At 40.9% G+C, this 21,476-nt stretch overlaps 1 protein-coding gene across 1 annotated transcript in view; it reads right to left on the minus strand.

The window, feature by feature from the left end:
• LOC129710466 (peripheral-type benzodiazepine receptor-associated protein 1-like) overlaps nucleotides 1–21,476 on the minus strand; it is a 134,259-nt gene that overhangs the window by 66,967 nt on the left and 45,816 nt on the right. The window contains exons 4-6 of the mRNA XM_055657421.1: nucleotides 15,827–16,003; nucleotides 10,999–11,133; nucleotides 3,248–3,322 (exon numbers count right to left, since the gene is read on the minus strand). Of these exons, the coding sequence (XP_055513396.1) occupies nucleotides 3,248–3,322; nucleotides 10,999–11,133; nucleotides 15,827–16,003 (387 nt within the window). The remainder of the gene's footprint in view (nucleotides 1–3,247; nucleotides 3,323–10,998; nucleotides 11,134–15,826; nucleotides 16,004–21,476) is intronic.

A 21,476-nucleotide genomic window follows, 5' to 3' on the forward strand; every position in this document is an offset into this window, starting at 1 on the left:
CCCACAGATTTTAGATTTTCAATATCTGCAGGATTTATTTTGATATTTACTCAGAAAAATTGCATGTTTTGTAGGTCTTTCTAAGTGTGGAACACCAGTAGAAAATACCAAGGTTTCAGGAAAAGAGTTCAAAAGAAAATGTAGAAAATTTGACCCAAGGATAAATATTAGCAAGAACACATTATGGGTTTGTAAGGGCAGGTGTTTTTTTTTTTTTGTTTTTTTTTAAAACTCTCACCATAGTATCTTTTATGTCCATCTAACAGAGCAAATGGCCTTTAGTTTAGCTCCCCCTCAAAAAAACAGTGAAACACATCCTCCAACATTATACTAGAATATTAACTTAAATTCTTCTGTGCAAGCTCCTAGAATGAAGAACGATCTGACTGTGACTAACTGAGCCACATCTGACACTTTCTGTTATAACACATTAATGTAATAAAGCCTAAAGCCCTCTGGAATTATGCTATAATGGAGTAATTCACTGATTTGGCATGCCCCTGTAACTTGTTAACTAAACAAATTATAGTAGGTTCACCACCAAAGTAACTATACGCAAAATAAAACTTGCAAACATAAAGCACTAAACAACTTTGAATCTTCAAATTCAATCAGTTTTGACGTGATTTTATTTTATTAAGATATAAAACACAAATTTTCAATAAACAAAAGTTTTCCAAGTGATTATCTTGCAACAAACAGTGATATACAGTGCCCTCCATAATGTTTGGAACAGACCCATCATTTATTTATTTGCCTCTGTTCTCCACAATTTGTGATTGTAACAGAAAAAATTCACATGTGGTTAAAGTGCACATTGTCAGATTTTATTAAAGGCAATGTTTATACATTTTGGTTTCACCATGTAGAAATTACAGCTGTGTTTATATATAGTCCCCCCATTTCAGGACACCATAATGTTTGGCACACATGGCTTCAAAGGTGTTTGGAATTGCTCAGGTGTGTTTAATTGCCTCCTTAATGCATGTATAAGAGAGCTCTCAGCACCTTTTCTTCCCTCCAATCTTTCCATCACCTTTGGAAACTTTTATTGCTGTTTATCAACACGAGTACCAAAGTTGTACCAATGAAAGTCACAGAAGCCATTATGAGACTGAGAAACAAGAATAAAACTGTTAGAGACATCAGCCAAACATTAGGCTTACCAAAATCAACTGTTTGGAACATCATTAAGAAGAAAGAGAGCACTGGTGAGCTTACTAATCACAAAGGGACAGGCAGGCCAAGGAAGACCTCCACAGCTGATGACAGAAGAATTCTCTCTATAATAAAGAAACCCTGTGCAACAGATCAGAAACACTCTTCAGGAACCAGGTGGGGATTTGTCAATGACTACTGTCCGCAAAAGACTTCATGAACAGAAATACAGAGGCTACACTGCAAGATGCAAACCACTGGCCACCGCAAAAATAGGATGGCCAGGTTACAGTTTGCCAAGAAGTACTTAAAAGACCAACCACAGTTCTGGAAAAAGGTCTTGTGGACAGATGAGACGAGGATTAACTTATATCAAAGTGATGGCAAGAACAAAATATGAAGGAAAGAAGGAACTGCCCAAGATCCAATGCATACCACCTCATTTGTGAAACACGGTGGTGGGGGTGTTATGGCCTGGGCATGTAAAAGCACAGGACATGAATTTCTCAAGTTGGTTCCAAGAGCTGTTTCATCAAACGGTAATGGAGGAGAGGCAACTTCTTCAAATGTCGCTGTCCTACCAGTTTAACATCCACAAATACCAACTGATGCAAAGGCCCATCAAGACTGAGAGCCCAGGAAAAATCAATCGTGAATACAGGACATTTTCAATTAAAGCAGATAAATCAGAAGCACACAGCAGAATCTTTGGCATTTGAAAGGATACATCTTATAGATTTCAAAAGAAAATGTTGTACTTTGGCTCTGACTCTTCATTGCATTTGAGAAGTGAATTTTCCAAGATGACAATGTGCATCTAAGAAATTAATTTTCTTTATCTGAAATGTTTATGAAAAAAATGAAGGCAGGTACTGAGGCGATTGAAGGCACGTACCAAGGAGGCTCAAAATATTTGTATTTTGTAAAAGATTACAACTAATTAGTTCAGTTTAACGTTATCAGAATTATAAACGTCTGCTGATTTTATAGACTGGCAGGATGTGCCAAACAAATTAACTTGTTAAAGATGCTGGATGATTGTGGTAGTTGGATATTACTTCAAGCAAGGCATTATGTGAAAAGCTACAACCGTTGTCAGACATAGATGCTGACAAGATGAGGCTGCGTATAGATGTTTAAGCCATTACAGAAAATCTGCCAATAAAACAATCACTGAAAATAAATCCCAGTCTTTTTGCAATTTATGTCACTGTTGAATACCATAGCTGTGTTTTAGAAAATGCAAATTGTTTGAAGTTGTGCTGTATGACCTCCTTGCATGTTGCAAAAATAATATGGGAAAAAATGAGTCATGGATTAAACTGTAAACCATTCTGGCTGCCAAACATATCGAGGATTATCAACCAGGTGTATAACTTAGAACATCCTGTGGTAAATATTTGCACTTGGAAGTGATTGTTTAAAAAAAAAATAAAGCTGGGCAAGCAGAATATTTCCCAAAACTTTCCATTGCATCAACTGACAGCAACTGAAAAGTTAATTAACTAACATTAGAAATTTCCCTCCCTCCAATGTATTGCCCACACAGTTGGTGGGATGAAGCATCCTAAGTCTTTCAGGATCCTAAAGCATCATCTGATTTTCATTAATATATAAGCATAAATGATGATTATTGCAATCAATGAGATTAATGGCTATAAGTAGTTACTCAGCTCATCTTGGCTGTGTTGATGCCACAAAACAGCTACAAATTGCCCTATTTTTCAAAATCTTTAATTAAGTTCCAACAATGAAATATCTACGCCGAAGCCAGTCCATCTGCTGGTGCAAGCACACGGCACATTAAGAGAAATAACACAGCAGAACAAAGCCCATTTGCTGTGCCAATAACGTTACGGCGATCATGGTCTTATGTTGTCCTTTCCCGAGATCGATTTTATACACCAGTTGTCCCAACAGAATCAGTTTTCTTAATTGTCCATCGCCAGATATACCAAGTAAAATGTCTTGAGTTTTCTCTTAAATTATGTATAATTAATTTCACCCAAACTGAATTCATCAGGTGCCTAACCCACTTGCGGTGCTGATCTGAGCATGGGGCCAGAGGTTGTACAACAGATTCACTTGCCTCCGTGGTCTTGGAGAATTCTGTTGTATCTTGCACGGATAGTAATGGATGCACTGATGATATTTCAGCTGTGGGCTGTCAAATAATTCGAAAAAAAATGACAGTCAATATAAGGTTAGTGTCATCACAATTTATGTAAAATTTGTTTTCAAATTGATCATTTATGTTCATGCTCATGGTTAGCCTAAAAACGTCTCTTTTTATAGAGGTAATTTGTTTCATATATATTTTTCCTGGATTCCAATGCAGACTCCAATAGCATATTGTTCTTCCTCACTCCAATAATGTTCAGAATGACTGAAGCCCTATATTGTTCAGTGCTTTCATCTCACCAATTCAAACATCCATTTATTTCAAAAAACAAAACAAAAATAAAAGATAAAATTGTGGAGGAGAAATCGTGCATATAATAGTGCACAGAAAAGCACTATGTGTTTAATATTTACAAAGGTTTTATTAATCGTTTTCAACTAAGCAGCTCCTATAGGGATAGATAAGACACAAAAACCTGGAGTAACTCAGCGGGACAGGCAGCATCTCTGGAGAGAAGGAATGGGTGACGTTTCAGGTCGAGACCCTTCTTCAGACTGGTTAGGGATAAGGGAAACGAGAGATATAGACGGTGATTGAATACATTTTTGAATAAATTGAATACATTTTATTAGCCAAATATGTAGACATACAAGGAATTTGCCTTGGAGAGTTAAAGAACAATGAATGAATGACAGGCAAAAGAAGTAACGATGATAAAGGAAACAGGCCATTGCAAGCTGTTTGTAGGGTGAAAATGAGAAGCTAGTGCTAGGGGATGGGGAGGGAAAGAGAGAGAGGGAATGCTGGGGCTACCTGAAGTGAGAGAAATCAAAATTCATAACACTGGGCTGTATGCTGCCCAAGCGAAATATAGCGATAGCCTGTGTAGACTTGATGAATACAGTCTGAATGATGAATGAGTCTGAAGAAGGGTATCTACCCGAAACGTCACCCATTCCTTCTCTCCAGTGATGCTGCCTGTCCCGCTGAGTTACTCCAATATTTCGTTCAAGAAGGAACTGCAGATGCTGGAAAATCGAAGGTATACAAAAATGCTGGAGAAACTCAGCAGGTGCAGCAGCATCTTTGGAGCGAAGGAAATAGGCAACTCCAGTATTTTGTCTACCTTTGATGAATACCATAATCTGTTTCAGCACAAGAACATTTCATGATTCTGCAACTGTGTTAAGTATATATGAGGATATTTCAGCAAGGTTTTAAGTCTTAATATACAATTGTTTGGTGAATGTGTTAATCAACATGGCAGCTATTCTTTTGAGATGAAGGACTGGTACACCTCCATGTCCAAAATACAAGTGCTTGTCATGGAACTGAAGCCACTTCTACCACGAGTAACTTAAAGCCTGATAGACATGAAAATGATTTAGGAGAATAGAGGAAAATTAGATCTTCTTGATATATGGTCACTTTTTATGAGATGTAATTACTGTAAACATTCAGTTGCCTGGTTATGCAACACACCAGAGTTCTGTCAATGTGTCTTTAATTTAAAATGTGAATTTATCTTCCTCTCTCTGCTGAAGCTGTCCAAGTTACTGAGTCTACTCATTTACCATTTTAATTACGGAAAGGGTATGAATATGTAAATAGCGTACTCAATCTCAATCAGTCTCTCAAAGAGACATACGTGAGGGCAGGCAAAACTGCCTGCAAATAAATTAAAACCTCTGTTGGATTTTGACAATGAATTTTGATTTGGATGACGGCATTAACAGAGAATTTCAGAGTTGACTTTATTGTGAGTGATGTGATTACATCATCGGTCTTAAAAACTCAGTCAGTGTACCATACAAATCCTGCCTTGCACAAAGGGCATCCAAAGAAGCCAGGTGTTGAAATGTATAAAATAAGAAAGACTAAGATTAGGAATTATTCAGAAGGTTAGGCAGCATCTGTGGAGGGATGAAATAGAGGTTAAAATTCAAGCAGATGATCTTTCATCAGACAAAGAATCATGCAACTGTGTTAAGATCCTTCCATTCTCTTCCATCTGTTGAGACCACTGGAGATGATACAGGAAAACATTAGGTACAGGGCTCACTGAGGCACCTATTGAATGTCTTGTTTCTGTTTCCACGGTGCTCCTGTGCTCCACTGAAGGAGGCGGGTTTGGAGAAATTAGATTATTTTTTAAATCATTAAAAAGCTTGAGGATAGTTCTTCTATCTAAAAAGAACTGGATCTGAGATTACTAAACATACAATAAAGATTGGATCTGTGGATCTGAAAGTCGAGGTTCCAACAGCAGATGGGTGTGCTGCTTCCTGAGTCCAGGAGTTTAGATGTGATTACGGTGTTGTAGGCAGAGCTACAATCAATCAATAAATACGAGTCTAATGTCCTTGTTGTCTAGGTGTTCCAGAAACGAGTTTAGGGCCAGGTAGATGGTGTCTGCTTGAACCTGTTGTGATGGTAAGCAAACTGCAGTGGATCAAGACTGGTTGAGGAGCTGGTGTTTATGTACGCCATCATCAGTCTTTGATGCAGTACACAATGGTGGATGGAGCAAATGGGAGAATGTGATGGTGTTCGTACAGGAAGCTGGATGAGGACTCTGTCAAGATAACCGAGTGCTTCATTTTCTGCATTTGCAATGGATAAGTCAACGTGGATAAAGAAGAAAAAAAAACTTGTAGTGCCGAGTACATTTTACAAATAATGCATAACCAATGGGCCTTGATTTAAGAAATTCATGAAAACCAATTGGTGGATCCTCCACCTTACTTTGAACATGGATGCTCACATTTGTAATCCTGCAATTATCTGAAGTTCCTCTGATATTTAAGGATGATTAGAGGCTTGTGTTTGGAAACTGGTGTCAAGTTGGCAAAAGGGGAAGTACAACAGGATCTGGGGGTTTTTGTTCATCAGTCAATGAAAGTAAGCATGCAGGTACAGCAGGCAGTGGAGAAAGCGAATGGCATGTTGGCCTTTATAACAAGAGGAGTTGAGTATAGGAGCAAAGAGGTCCTTCTGCAGTTGTATAGGGCCCTAGTGAGACCACACCTGGAGTATTGTGTGCAGTTTTAGTCCCCTAATTTGAGGAAGGACATTCTTGCTATTGGGGGAGTGCTGTGTAGGTTTACAAGGTTAATTCCCGGGATGGCGGGACTGTCATATGCTGAGAGAATGAAGCGACTGGGCTTGTAATCGCTGGAGTTTAGAAGGGGATCTTATTGAAACATATAGGATTATTAAGGGTTTGGACACACTAGAGGCAAGAAACTAGTTCTTTATGTTGGGGAAGTCCAGAACCAATTTAAGAATAAGGGGCAAGCCATTTAGAATGGAGACGAGGAAACACTTTTTCTCACAGAGGTGTAAGTGTGGAATTCTCTGCCTCAGAGGGCGGTGGAGGCCGGTTCTCTGGATACTTTCAAGAGAGAGCTAGATAGCGCTCGTAAAGATAGTGGAGTCAGGGTATATGGGGAGAAGGCAGGAATGGAGTAATGATTGGGGATGATCAGCCATAGCTGGCTCGTAGGGCCGAATGGCCTACTCCTACACCTATTTGTCTATTGTCTACAACGATATGTTCTCAGTCCCTTACAATACTCCCTCTACACGTCACTATTGAGCCAAATTCAGCTCTAACTCGATCTACAAGTTTGCAGATGACACCACTGTGGTGGGCCAGATCACAAATAATGAAACAGAGCTCTGGGATTCGCAAGCGGAATGGTTGGACTGGGAAGAGCTGAAGTAATTTGGCATGTCTCCAATGACAATTAAAATCTTGTAGCCCAGTTCATCACACAAGCCAGTCCACCCACCGTTAACTCCATCTAGCACCCCCCCCTCGCCCCCCCCCACCCACCCTCCGTCCCCCACCTACCAGGTCATTTTCTCTCCTCGCTACTTCCATCCGGCAAATATATAAAAGCGTGCACCACCAGTCTTCCCTTATTATCTGGCTTCTGAACGCTCCTTCCAAAAGCCAGGGTCCTGTCCAATTCACCTCTACCTCATCGCGGACATTGGACTTTGTCTTTGGAACTGATGTTCTAACAATGCTTATTCTGCATTCTGTAACTTCACCTTTGCTCCAGCTATTGTACTTGTTTGACGATTGTATTTATGTATAGTACTATCTGATCTGTTTGGATAGCATGCAAAACAAAGCTTTGCAATGTACCTCAGTAAACATGACAATAATAAACCTAAACATAGTAGAGTACTAAAAGTATGGTCATGCTATAAGTCTATATTTTTCTACGATCAACATAGTTATGTACAACAAGTTAAACCATAACTGATGCTGAACAGGATATTCTCAGCAAATTGTAGGATAAGATAAACAATTCAAACTGATTGAACTGCTTTCTGCAGTTATAGAAAAATTCTAATCTGTACTTGCTAAATCCATCTTTGCTTTATTGGTACTTGTACCAAAAAGGTTTATTTACAATATGCTTGTCGAATTGGTACACCAACTTGTTTCTCGTTTCCGTTAATAGGTACAGAACATTGTTTACTCAGATTCCATCTGCTTCATGAAATATTAATGCAGGTATTAATTTTAGATAGTGAATTTATATCCGAGTATTTTTGCTGAGCTCAGAGCTGCACAACGTTTGGCTGCTGTGATCCAGGTAAACCAACAATGACCCGAGGATGCAGAATAAGGATGAATAGGCACAAACTGCTCTTAGGGGGTACCTGACCCTGGCTCATATAAATAACTAACATACAGTAGATTCCAGCCCCAGACTCAGATATGTGACGCTCCCAATGGATAACCAAACCTCACTCATAAATTTCTCCTCCCAATAAACATTAGCTCAGATTTATACTGCATTGAATAGCAGATAATGCAGGGGCTGTAAAAAAAAAAAATAAGCTGACTGATGTCCTTACAGAAATCCAGAATAATTTGAATAAAATAATATTAAGTAAATAAGCCAAATGTTTATTTCCAGCATTTCACCCTCTTTCGCCATTATTAAATGGTGAGGCCTATCTGTGATGCTTGCTGCTGACAACAACATTATCACCTTAGATAGACACAAAAAGCTGGAGTAACACACCGGGACAGGCGGCATCTCTGGAGAGAAGGAATGGGTGACGTTTCAGTTTGAGACCCTTCTTCAGACATTCTTAAATGTTATAACCTTACACCAATTCCGATGTACACGCAATTGTCAGGCGTAGAGCAGCATTGTAAACCAAAACCAGAACACATCTACTGTAATTGAGCAAACAATAAACCTCTATATAACACTGTCCCTGGGAGACATGCATGCAGGGTGCACAACACAATGGTCATAGCCAGTTTTTATGCAAACTCGTTATGGGAGTCATAAGCATTAAGTGCAGTCAGAGCAAGTAATACAATCAATCAGAAACATATTAAATATTAAAATGTTCCAGTTCTGTAATGGAGAGGCAGCAAGCCAGAAGTTAAAATATTCTCAGCAAGCTCTTGAGGAATCAGGCCAAAACTATTTCAACCCGCTCCATAATAAAATCCTTCTGTAATTTTAACACCATTGGAAAGAAAATGATGAATATTACCGTCTTGTTCTGCGTGATTGAAGCTGGATGAACGTAGAGCCTGTGCTGACGACGCTGTACCCAACCAGGCAAAGCCCCAGCTGCTACCAAGCAACAGCTAAAGGATTTATAGGACAGTCTCACTGTCACAGATGGAGAGTGAAGTGTCATTTAAGCATTCAACAGGAAGACCCAGCCCATTTACTATCTTAAGGAGAAATGAGGATTAGATTTACTGTTACATTTCTACAGAAGAGCAGATAGGAGATCAGCAGGTGATGCAGATACTGCAGTAATAATGGATAAATTGATCCAAACCTCCCCTTCCATTTCTGATCATGGTTGTGCCTAAATCCATATAACTGTCTTATCAGGTATCATCACTGCTTCCAGCCCTGCTGCAAACTCTCCTGCATTTGCCGATTGGGAGGGGGAGCATGTGCAAATCATGATTGATCAGTTAAAAGTAATATTTTAATATAAATCGTAAATTGCAGAGGAGTGCTGCCCAAATGAAATCATTTAAAATTTCAATTTATGTGATTTTTTAATCCATAAAAATGTCCAAGGCACTTCACGAATGTAATCAAACAAACCATACTGCGCAAAAACGGGAAGTTGGTCAAGGACTCATCAAATGCTGAGTTACAGAGGTAGGTTTTAAGGTCAGTCTTAATTAAAGAGTGGTGGAGAGTTCAGGGAGGAAATTCATTGGGGCAAAGATCGTTGAAAGCACTGCAGGAAATGGTGCCGCAGATAGTTGGAAGCACTACATCCGCAGAGTACTGGGTCATGGTTCTGGCAGTGGCAAGGGGAGTGGCAGAATGGAAAATAGCAACAAAAAAAAGTGCATTAGGGAGAGATGTTAAATTGACCTATTTGGCATTAAATTTTAAATTAAATTTTAGATGGTTGATTACGACTTGGGTTACACTGTAGGTCATTTGCAGATTCCATTCTCAGACTGGAAGTAGGAATTCGGCTCCATGTGGAAGGATAATGGATGCCGAATTGGGATGTAGATGGGAAATAGGCTGCAGCTATGGTGACTCAACATAAAACGACAGCTGTGGTTTCATTGTCAGTATGAATGGCAGATTAGCACTAGCTGCAAGTGCGGGACTAACAATGATTCGCTATGATTTTGTTAAATCTGTACAGCCTGGTTAGTTATGATATCGAGTCGCAGGTGGAAGAAAATATGATCTAATAAGTACGAGACAATGTTGTTTATGAGGATGTTGTCAGGACTCAAGGGTCTGAGCTATAGGGAGAGCTCGAGTAGGATGGGACTATTCTTTGCAGTGCAGGAGGACGAGGGGTGATCTTATTAAGATGCATAAAATCATGAGAGGAATAAATAGGGAAGTTGCGCTGTCTCTTGCCAAGAGTAGGGGAATCAAGAACACAGGTTTAAGGTGAAGGGGAAAAGATTTAATAGGAATCTGAGGGGTAACTTTTTCACACAAAGGGTTGTGGGTGTATGGAACGAGCTGCCAAAGGAGGTAGTTTGAGGCAGGGCCTATCGCAACCTTTAAGAAACAGTTAGACAGACCCATGGATTGGACAGGTTTGAAGGGATATAGGTCAAACGCAGGCAGGTGGGACTAGTTGGGCAGAAGGACCTGTTTCCATGCTGTATCACTCTGTGACTCCAAGTACTTTTCTTAGTCTACAGGTCTCAGTGTTTTAAGGCTATGTTCCCCTCGGTGGTCAAACTCTCCTGCAATGTCCAAAAACGTACAATATCATCTGCATCCCTGCAAGAGATGATCTTGGTGTTCCTGAAACTGGTGCAGGCTCACCGGACAGGTTTCCCAACAGGTTGGGCCCCTTCAACTGTTTTCTTTCAGTTTCTTTGATGCTCTCAACTTCACAGACATTTCTAGGAACGGTGTTTTGGGTGGTGGAGGTTGCTTGGTCTTACTGAAGAAGATTGCACTCAACTGCTCTCGTTATGGTTTGTTCCAGTTTTTTTTCCAGTCAGTATTTTTGTGTGGGGGGGGGGGGGGGGGGGGGGGGATGAGGTGCGGAATGGTGAATGCATGGGGAGAGAAGAATAGGAGATGAAAAAAACAGGGTTACAGTTTGTACAAGATAGGTAAGAGAGTTGGTGAGATACTGCTGCTTGATCACAAAGGCCAAAAAGAAAGTAAGACTGTTTCAATAAGAGGTAAACATTATGACATGTGTTTTTTACTCACTGTCCCTTGGCCCCTCAAGTGCAAAGATCCTTGCAGAGACACCACAGATAACTGTCTCTGCAGTCGCAATACTTCCTTCTGAGATTCCCTCAACACTCGCTCAAAGTCACTCTGCTTTAACTGATCTGGAGCCCCCTGTGAAGACACAAGCAAAGAAAAGGTGCTCAGATTCATTCTGGGAGTTTAGACCTTGAAATGGGAAGTCAAAAAATTAATAAACGTGAACACACATTTTTCGATTGCTTATTACTTAAGATTTTTTCTTAGAAACTACTATATAATTTTTTTAGTTTAGAGATACAGCATGGAAACAGACCCCTTGAGCCACCAACTCCACTTTGACCATCAATCACCCATTCACATTCATTCCATATCATCACATTTGTCATCCCCCCCCCCCCTCTACACACTAGGGGCAATTTACAGAGGCCAATTCACCTACAAACCAGCACATTTTCGGGATGTGGGAGGAAACTGGAGCATCCGGAAGAAACCCACATGGTCACAGGGAAAATGTGTAAACACCACACAGACAGCACCTATGGTCAGGATTGAACCAGGCTCTCTGGCGCTGTGAGGCAGCAGCTCTACCAGTGATGCTACTGAGTCATCTATGTACAGAGTAACCTAAATTGTCCAGATTTGGTGGAAGACAGTTGGCCTTAGAGAAGTGTCAATGCTTTTCACTGTCAGCATTTACTATTCTCAGAACATTAACTCACACAAAAATAAATCTGGCGGAAACTGCAATCCAGCAAAAAAAAATGGAAAACACTGAAATAATACTCAGCAGGTCGGGCCACATCTGTGGAATGGGAAATAAACGCAACACTTCAGGTCATAGATCATCCAGAAGAATTGGAGGTGCTGGCAGTCAGTACAGGTCCAGGGTAAGGAGGCCGAATACCAACTGCAGGCAAGGAGGTGAGGAGGTGAGAAGTAGGGGGAATCTGCAAACACAAGGTGGCTGACAACACCAAAGAGAAACTTAATATTAGGAAAAAGGAACATGACACAAACACCACAAATAAACAGGACATGCGATGAAACCTACTAATTGTATCACCTACATTGTCAACCAAGGTTTCCTCGTCTTGGTGGCACAGGATGTAACCCTGAGATTATAGTCCTTGAGATTTTGCTTTGTAACCTTCTGCCTAATTCACTCTAGTCGCATCTCTCTTGCCTAAGTGATTAGTACCAACGTGGATCATGATCTCTGGCTGCTTTCAGAATGCCCTGCGCTCTTTCAGACACATCCTTCATACTTTCACACACCATCTTGTAGTTTTGCTTGTCTCCACAGACATGCTAGTCTGTGTCCCTGACTACAGAGTTCCTTATCACTATCTAACATCTAGACTTTGACCTTCCTTACTATACAATAGTCAGCTGTGGTGCCAATGATCCAGCTGCTGCTACTGCCTTTCCCCCAGAAGCCATCTCCCCCAACCATACCCAAAACAGTATACTTGTTAGAAAGGCTAATAACCATAGGATATTCCTGCACCATGTGCCTTCCTCTCCTGGCAGTTGCCCAACTATCTGGCATAACCTGCGATGTGTCCACCTCACTGAAAACCTATCTATATAACACAGTTTCTATGCCCTTCAGTAAGTCCAACTGCTGCTCCATGCACTGTGAAAGGAGTTGCAGTTGGATACACTTCCACAAAATGTAGTCATCTTGGCCACTTGGCTTTTCTCTCTCTCCCATATTTCACTAGAGGTGAATACCATTTGCTGACTGCCATTTCCACCTCTGAAGTTTGTATTGGGTTATAAGAAATAAAAATACCTCACCCTAACTTACCATACGTTGAAAGTGTGGAACCTCATCAGAACCAGGATGACTGACTTCCATGAACCACAATATCTTTCTTTAGGGATGTATGACTAAAAACATTGGCATGTTTTGCTTTTGACACTTAGTCAAGATACTGTCTTGATGGCAAAGGCAGTCCTTCTCACATCTTTGGAATTCAGCTCTTTAGTCCATGTTTAGACCAAAGCTGTGATGAGGTCTGGAGCCAACTGGTCCTCGAGAAACCCATACTGGACACCTCTGTGTAGATTATGGGTTGGGAAGTGCCCTTTAACATCACTGTCAATGAAAGCTTCCATCGCTTAGCTGATGACTGAGAATAGACTGACTGCGAGGTAATTAGCCAGAATAGATTATTTATTAACCTGACATATGTGGGCACTTTTCTATATTCACACGTATATGCCAGTGTTGCTTCTTTACTGGGACAACCTATAAATTCAATAAAGAATAAAGAAAGCTGCTGATCTGCAGTATTGAATGAGAAATTAATCTTTGCAGTGGTTCAGGCAAATGGTATTTAAGGGGCAGCTCGATAGATACACTGGGACAAAGCAATAGAATGATGCAAGATGAAATGAGATAGCAGGAGGTGCTTATGGAACCCAAATACTTATTTTTCAAGATGAAATGAGATAGCAGGAGGTGCTTATGGAACCCAAATAAATTCTATCTCATTCTGCACCGAGTGAGTGATCTTCGGTAATAATGCCTCCATCCAGCAGAGGGTGGTTTATAACCACTAATGATTAGGCAGTGGAAAACCTGCAAAGGAATGATGCTGACACAAGGGATTGCAGATGCAGGGATCTGCAGCAAATAACAAAGTGCTAGAGGAACTCAGCAGATCAGGCAGCATCTGTGGAGGCAAAGGGATGGTTAATTTTTTTGGAAGATGGACTCAAAGTGCTAGAGTAACTCAGTAGGCGAGGCAGCACCTCTGGAGAAAATGGATGGCTGACATTTTGGGTCAGAATCCTTCTTCAGACTCCAGAGATGCTGCCTGATCTGCTGAGTTACTCCAGCACTTTGTGCCTATCTTCGGTGTATACCAGCATCTGCAGTTCCGTCCTACACATTAATTTTGTTGGGTCAAGTCCCTACTTTAGGACAGCGTGTAGAAGAAAAATAGCCAGATTAAAGACATGAGAGAGAGGGGTCAAACAAGAGAGTTGTGAATCAAGAGTGTTTAATTGTCACATGTATGGCAACGGAACAATGATATTCTTAATTGCTGCAGATTAACAGGTTTGTAAACACAATAACACAGATAATATATAATAATCCAAAGCACAATAAATTAATAACCATAATACAAAGGGAACACTACCACACATTTCATGAAGTCGGTAACAACAGTGGTGTATTCATAAGTGTTACTCAAATGGAATATGAGGTGAGGTGTTGTTAGCGAGCCTACAACCCAATCGTATGAACATTGAATGTTCCAATTTCAGGTAACACACACCCACTGTATTCCTTTCCCACTGTTACTGGTCCACCTAGGTTCCCTCTCCCATTGTTCACTTTTTCCATTCTGTCCTCACCCACCATGATCTAGATGAGTTACTCTTCCCACCTTGCTCCATCCGTTCAGCACCTAGACCCACCTATCTCCCCACCACCCCGTCTCATCCCTCCCTCTCGCCTCTTTATATTGGTGATCTTAGAAACATAGAAAATAGGTGCAGGAGTAGGCCATTCGGCCCTTCGAAGCTGCACCACCATTCAATATGATCATGGCTGATCATCCAACTTAGTATCCTGTACCTGCTTTCTCTCCATACCCCCTGGTCCCTTTAGCCACAAGGGACACATCTAACTCCCTCTTAAATATAGCCAATGAACTGGCCTCAACTACATTCTGTGGCAGAGAATTCCAGAGATTCACCACTCTCTGTGTAAAAAATGTTTTTCTCATCTCAGTCCTAAAAGATTTCCCCTTTATCCTTAAACTGTGACCCCTTGTTCTGGACTTCCCCAACATCGGGAACAATCTTCCTGCATCTAGCCTGTCCAATCCCTTAAGAATTTTGTAAGTTTCTATAAGATCCCCACTCAATCTTCTAAACTCAAGTACACGCCGAGTCTATCCAGTCTTTCTTCATATGAAAGTCCTGACATCCCAGGAATCAGTCTGGTGAACCTTCTCTGTACTCCCTCTATGGCAAGAATGTCCGTCCTCAGATTAGGAGACCAAAACTGTACGCAATACTCCAGGTGTGGTCTCACCAAGACTCTGTACAGTTGCAGTAGAATCTCCCTGCTCCTATACTCAAATCCTTTTGCTATCTTGCCTCTACACTCCCAGTCATGATGCATCGTTTACACATGAAACGTCGACCATCCCTTTGCGTCCACAGATGTTGCTCGACCCACTGAGTTCCTCCAGCAGTTTGTTTTTTGAAAGCAATGATTTTGCTGCTTCAAGGAGCTTCAGGTGTACAACATATCTGAGCATATAATTTCAAATGGAACTTCAGAAGCATTGAATTCAGAAGCATTGAAAACTAACATCTAAATTTTTGAAATACCTGTATTAATTTCCTATTATGTTAAAATTACTTGACATCTCCCCGTGACTTCTTTTTGTGCACATGTAATTGGGGCATTACTCCTATAGCAGTATTTCCTCTACATCAAATAGTATTAGAAAGAGATTTACATTTCAAATAATGTTGACATCAAATGATTCAGGCCTCTAACATCAATCTGTCTCTACAGTAAATCTACCTCACATTGTCTTTCATTCGTTATTGAAGTGTGTTTATTGTATGTTTAATGCAGTAGGGGTGCTGCAAATACAATGAAAATAAACTCTACGGGCATGCATAAACATCTTACAAGTGGACTCCAGTTATCTTCTGAACAAAATTCATATGTCTAAAATTTATGGCCTGTTTATTAAAGATACCGCAGAAAATAATTTCATCTTCAACAAAACTGAAGGACAAGAATTCATCATGGAAAAGCAGCATTCCAAAGCACAAATTTTATTTTTACCGTTGATGGTCCCAGTTTTGCATGAAGGTCACGACATTCTTGCCTCAATTCTTCTATCTCTTTGTCTTTAGCAAGGATAATGTCAGCATGTTCGGAGAGATCTTTGGCACGTTGTCTGGCAAAGGCTTTCTTGTAGTGTTCCAAACTGTAGCCTTTAACTGGAGCAGGAGAGTTTACCTGAATGAAAAGATAAATGAGATGGTTAAGACACAAAAAGATCAGGGATTGGTTGCATAATGAGGGCAGGTCGGCATTAATTGATTTGTGTCTCAATTGTGCACATTTTTCCATGATTTATCAGCCTGCCTTTAATTAGAAATGTGGCACATTTTAACAGCTGTCCATCGCTCCTGCAGTTTCCCATTGAAAGTACCAATAATCAGCTTTGTGATCTCTAACTTTGATGAATTATTACATTCTGTAATTATACATTGGGAAGATTAACACCAGAATGTTTGGTCCACAATGAAAACATGAATAATGTTATCCACCTCCCTTACTATCGTTACAATATGAACAAGACTGCTCACACCAGGGATGTCTTGTTCAAAGAAACAACTGCCTAACAATGGTTAAAGCCACCTCTCCTCATCCTCTGGTGTTGAAACTCCACCCTATTGCAGTGTCAATTGAAGACTCAACTACGATTCAATGATTCTTTATATCACATGGAGAGTGAAACGCTTTGTTTTGTATACAACCTGGTAAGATCATGTAGCAGACCTCACCTAAGCATTACACCAGTGCATCACGTTTTGATCGGCGAGACCAAGCGCAGGCTCAGCAATTGTTTCACTGAACACCTCCGCTCAGTCAGTTTAGGCCTACGTGATTAACGGTTGCTAAACACTTTAACTCCCCCTCCTATTCACACACTGACCTTTCTGTCCTCGGCTTCCCGTGGGCAGCCTTCAATCCAGCATTATTAATATTGATTTCTCTAACTTCAAGTAACTCTTGCTTTCCCTCTCTCTCCGCCCCTCCCCATCCTAGTTCTCCGACATGTTTCCCTGTCCCCCTTATTAAATGTTACTGCTTTTATGCCTCCTTGTCACCTTCCCCTCAGCTATCAATGGACCATTCTACATTTCCTTAGCATCGTCTGCTTTGATCTGGGTTTTCACACCTTACCCTTCCATATGTTTATGTCGCCCTCTCCCCTAACTCTCAGTCTAAAGAAGAGTCTCAGCCCAAAATGTCATTCATTCCTTCTCTCCAGGGCTGCTACCTGTCCCACTAAGTTACTCCAGCATTTTGTGTCTACCTTCGGTTTAAACCTGCATCTGCAGTTCCTTCCTACACAATCTGTTGACATGTCCTCCCATTCAGATTTATTTGCCTATTGATAAGGTGGACATACAAAATTCTAACATCACTTTCATATCGCCTTTAATGTAATAGCAGTCTTTGGCCATCTGAATGACACAATTTCATACCTTGGACATGCCTCATGGTCTACCAGAGAGCAGAGATTCCTGTCTCCTGTATGGTTCTGATCATTGACTACCTATGCAAGCATCTCTACCAATGCACCAGAGAGCTCCAGCAATGCACTGCAAAATCCTCCCACATGCACTGGCAGGATAACTGAATAAAACCCAAGTGAACTCTCCAAAGGCATAAAGTGCTGGAGTAACTTAGCAAATCAGCAGCTGAATTACTCCAGCACTTTGTGTTTGTTTTTGTAAACCAGCATCTGCAGTTCCTTGTTTCTCCAAGGGCAAGGCATACTGGGTGGGGTATGTTATTTGTAAACCTACAATCACAATCACAAACATTTCATTCTGAGGTCCAAAAAGACCACAGATAATGAGCTGGGCAGAGGTAATTATTCAGGAATGTTCTATGAGCCTCCCTGAAAAAGTGTAACATCTTCAACCACTTAAGGGAACCCTGGTGTGCAACTGAACAAAATAAGGAAGGAGCACTCAAGATAGCACTGAGAATCATGTCTATCTGTCTGGAACACAAACACACTCACATAAACGGGTGAACAGCACCTCACAAATCACCCCACCTGCCTAAAGGGGCTGTCCCACTGCAGCGACCTAACCTGTGAGTTTAGACAAGTTTGCCCTCGACTCAAACTCGCAGCATGGTCGACACGAGGTCCTAGGAGGTCTTAGGAGGTTACTGGAACTCTCCTCCATGCTCGAGGGAAGTTCCCAAATACTCACGGCCTCGGCTAGGTTGCGGAAAAATTTTCAGCATGTTGAAAAAATTTCCACGAGTAAAAATTGGTCGGCATGGTTCTTTTGAGCTCGTAGTGCAGTGCAGTGGAGTGGGGTCACTGTGTAGTTACAGGCAATCGAGGGCAGCTGTGGGCAATCTCCTTCGCTGACCGGGCATTTTAATTGGCTCATTGGAGTTTTCAGGACCAAGGAAAACCAAAAAAGGTAAAATGCCCGCTAAACTTTATTATACCTTAAAAATGCCTCCACTCCTTCTCCCTCTTCCTCCCCTTCTCTCCCCTTCCCTCTCCTTCTCTCCCCCTCTCTCACCCTCTCTCCTCTTCTCTTCCCCCCCCCCCACGCTCTCTAAAGGACTTACCGTACACTGTGCAGCTGTCTTTAACCTTCCTCTTCATCGCGGGTCTGAATTTCAGACAGCGCTCCCCCGCTTTCCCTGGCCCCCGCCTTTGCGATGTGTTTGTGTGTGTGCGGTCGGTCGATCCAGCTTGCGGTTGCAACGCTGATGGTCGATCCAGCTTGAGGTTTTCCAGGCGAGTGCCCTCGAACTTGAAGGTCGAAGACACTCTTCTTAACTCGCGGATTAGGTCGCCGCAGTGGGACAGCCCCTACCTCCTGTCCCGTCAGTGACAGGGTCTGCAGTTCCCACATTGGCCACCTCAGGACCCCACAGAATTGGAGTGGAAGCAAGCCACACTCAACACTGATGTACTGTCTAAGAGAGGTAGATGCAGCCTGATTTATCAGCCTGATGGTTGGATAGGTACTATTAAACACTATTGATGAGTTCAGCAGCACCAAAATACTAACTCTTTAAGGAGAATTGGGGCGCATTCTAACACGGAAGCAGCCGATGGCAGCATATAACGGGTTGGTACACTGTGTGGTAAACAATGCAGACTCGTTAGTCTATCAATATTTGCTGTCACAATTTGAGAGTTTTCTGTTAAACTCTTCTACTGGATCTGTTGGATTATCATTATTAAAAATTACCGAGATCATGCAGTAGATTTCCATGTCTATCTATAAATTGTGTTGCAATGTGCGTTACTGACCTTGTTAAAAGCAAAATAGAATATACAGGTTGATTCGGGACAGGAGACAGTATTATCTGTTCAGACTTGGATCAAAGCTTAATGTTCTGATTTTCAACCAGGAAGGCACAAGCAAGGCTCAGCAGGTTTACTGGAAAGCAATCTGCTCCTTTGAAACAATTTACTCCTGCTTCCTGTCCTGTGGCTCTCCCTCCACTCAACATCGTATACACCTCTCTTTCATCCTTCAATGCTCCAGATAAGCCAGGTGCTCCTCAATCTGCTGCTGCTTAATTTCAAATTCAGTTAGCATAAAGCAAAATTGCCCTTTCAAAAGCTCTAATGTGGCACAATACTGAAGGGAAAGCTGTGGTAACCTGTCTAATGCCTTAAGGACAGAGCTGCTAGATTGTGCCAGTCGCATTAAGTGAGGGAACTAACATGTGGGATCAGTAGACTTGACCTCCTCCTCATTGTCCATGGTATCGGTAGGAGCGACCATCGCACAATTCTATTGAGGACACAATCTATCGTCCTCCATCACATTATGTAGCAATATCATCCTGCCTGATTGACTGCATGTCCAACAAATCTCAAGAATCTCAACAATAGCCTGAACAAATAACATGCTTGTCTGGCACCTGATACATTGCCTTATATTTTAATTTCCTCCACCTCAATCCCTCAGCGTTGCAGTATATATTGTCTATAAAATCCACTACATTTACTAGCCTAGCCTCCTCCAACAGCACCTTAATATGTAACCACCACCACCAAGAAGGACAAGGATAAAAGTCGCATGAGAACACCACCCTCCAAGTCATTCACCTTCCAGATATGGAAATAGAAAATAAACAGGAAGGATCAAAGTGAATCAATATAAAACAATTACAAGCAACATGTTGCAAATTGTGCACACGGTTGAATTGCAATTCAGATGTCTGCTGGGGCTTCAGTGCCCAATATTACATAAGCCTTGGGAATTTACTCCGTTGATCACTGATTATAGTGGATGTACTTCATGGACTCATGGTGATCCCAAAGCAGAAATTTCAAACCAATTGCATTTATGATCAACCATAGTATTAATTACAAACAGATTAATCACTAATTAGAAAACTATGCACTCTCTCACTGAATTCACTCATAAGTGAAATTATGGAGAGACAATGCTGAGAAAGGAAAAAAATTGTTTGAGGACTATCCAATCTAATTTTTTTGAGGAGAGTGGCGCATGGTGATGCAGTCTACGTGGATTTTAGCTGAGCTTTTGATCGGGTCTCACATGGCAAGCCGATCAAGAAAATAAAAGTTTGTGGGATCCATGGGAGAATGGCAACTTGAATATGAAAGTAGCTTCTAGGTAAGTGAAATATGTTTTTTTTAATGTATGTAAAGCTTTCACTAATGAGGATTTGTGGTTCCAGAAAGTTCTGTACTTAATCCCGTACTTTGCATAATATATAAAAGTTTGAGACTTGAATGTAGATGACATATTACATTTTCAGATAATAAAATGATTAGCATTGTGGTTGACAGTGGGGAATCTGCAAGAATATAGGGATGATCTGGTCAGTTAAGGAGAAAAATAACACGAATGGAGGTAAAAGGAGGGTGAAACAAAACAAGTGATTATACAATAAGTTGGAGAAAACTGAATGGTATAGCAAAACTAAGGGGCTTTGGAGTGCAAGTTCCTAGATCCTAAAAGGGTACAGGATGGGTCATTCAGATGATTAAAAAGGAATGGGGACCGCATTGCTTTATTAGCTATAGCACAGAAAATAAGAACTAGGTGGTCAAGCTACCATTATGTGCACCGCTAGTTACACCTTAGCAAGCAAACTGTGTACAGTATTGGTCACCAGTGAGGTTCTGTAAGGTTCTGTACTCGGTTCGCATATAAATGATTTAGGCTCAAAAATGAAAGATACGAATGCATTAGAAAGGTGAGATGTCAATAGAGATGTCAATAATGATTTATAAAACAAGGGACATTTTAACTGAGGTGTATAAAGTTCAGGGCCTAGATAGAATAAACAGGAGGACCATCAATACAAATGCAAACAACCAGGGATTCTAGAAATCTTAACACTATTTGGATTTGAACCATTTTATGTGAAACTCATAAACTAATTTACCAATTCTTCAGGAGTTACATTTCTTTAAAGGAATGGATCTTTCAGAATATATTATGCTCATTTAACATTCATATTTAATTCATGCTCTCCAATATTTTTATAACAAATAAAAGTAATGGTAGAGTCATTGAGTCAGAGAATCATAATCATGCAGCATGTAAACAGGCCCTTCAGCCTACCTCATCCATGCTTACCAAGATGCTAGTCCACATTCCTCTAAATCTTTCCTATCCATGTATCTGTCGAAGCACTTTTAAAATATCGTTACCGTACCTGTCTCATCTAC

The sequence above is a fragment of the Leucoraja erinacea genome, chromosome 28 (genome assembly GCF_028641065.1).
Source record: "Leucoraja erinacea ecotype New England chromosome 28, Leri_hhj_1, whole genome shotgun sequence".
NCBI classification, from domain to species: Eukaryota; Metazoa; Chordata; class Chondrichthyes; order Rajiformes; family Rajidae; genus Leucoraja; species Leucoraja erinaceus.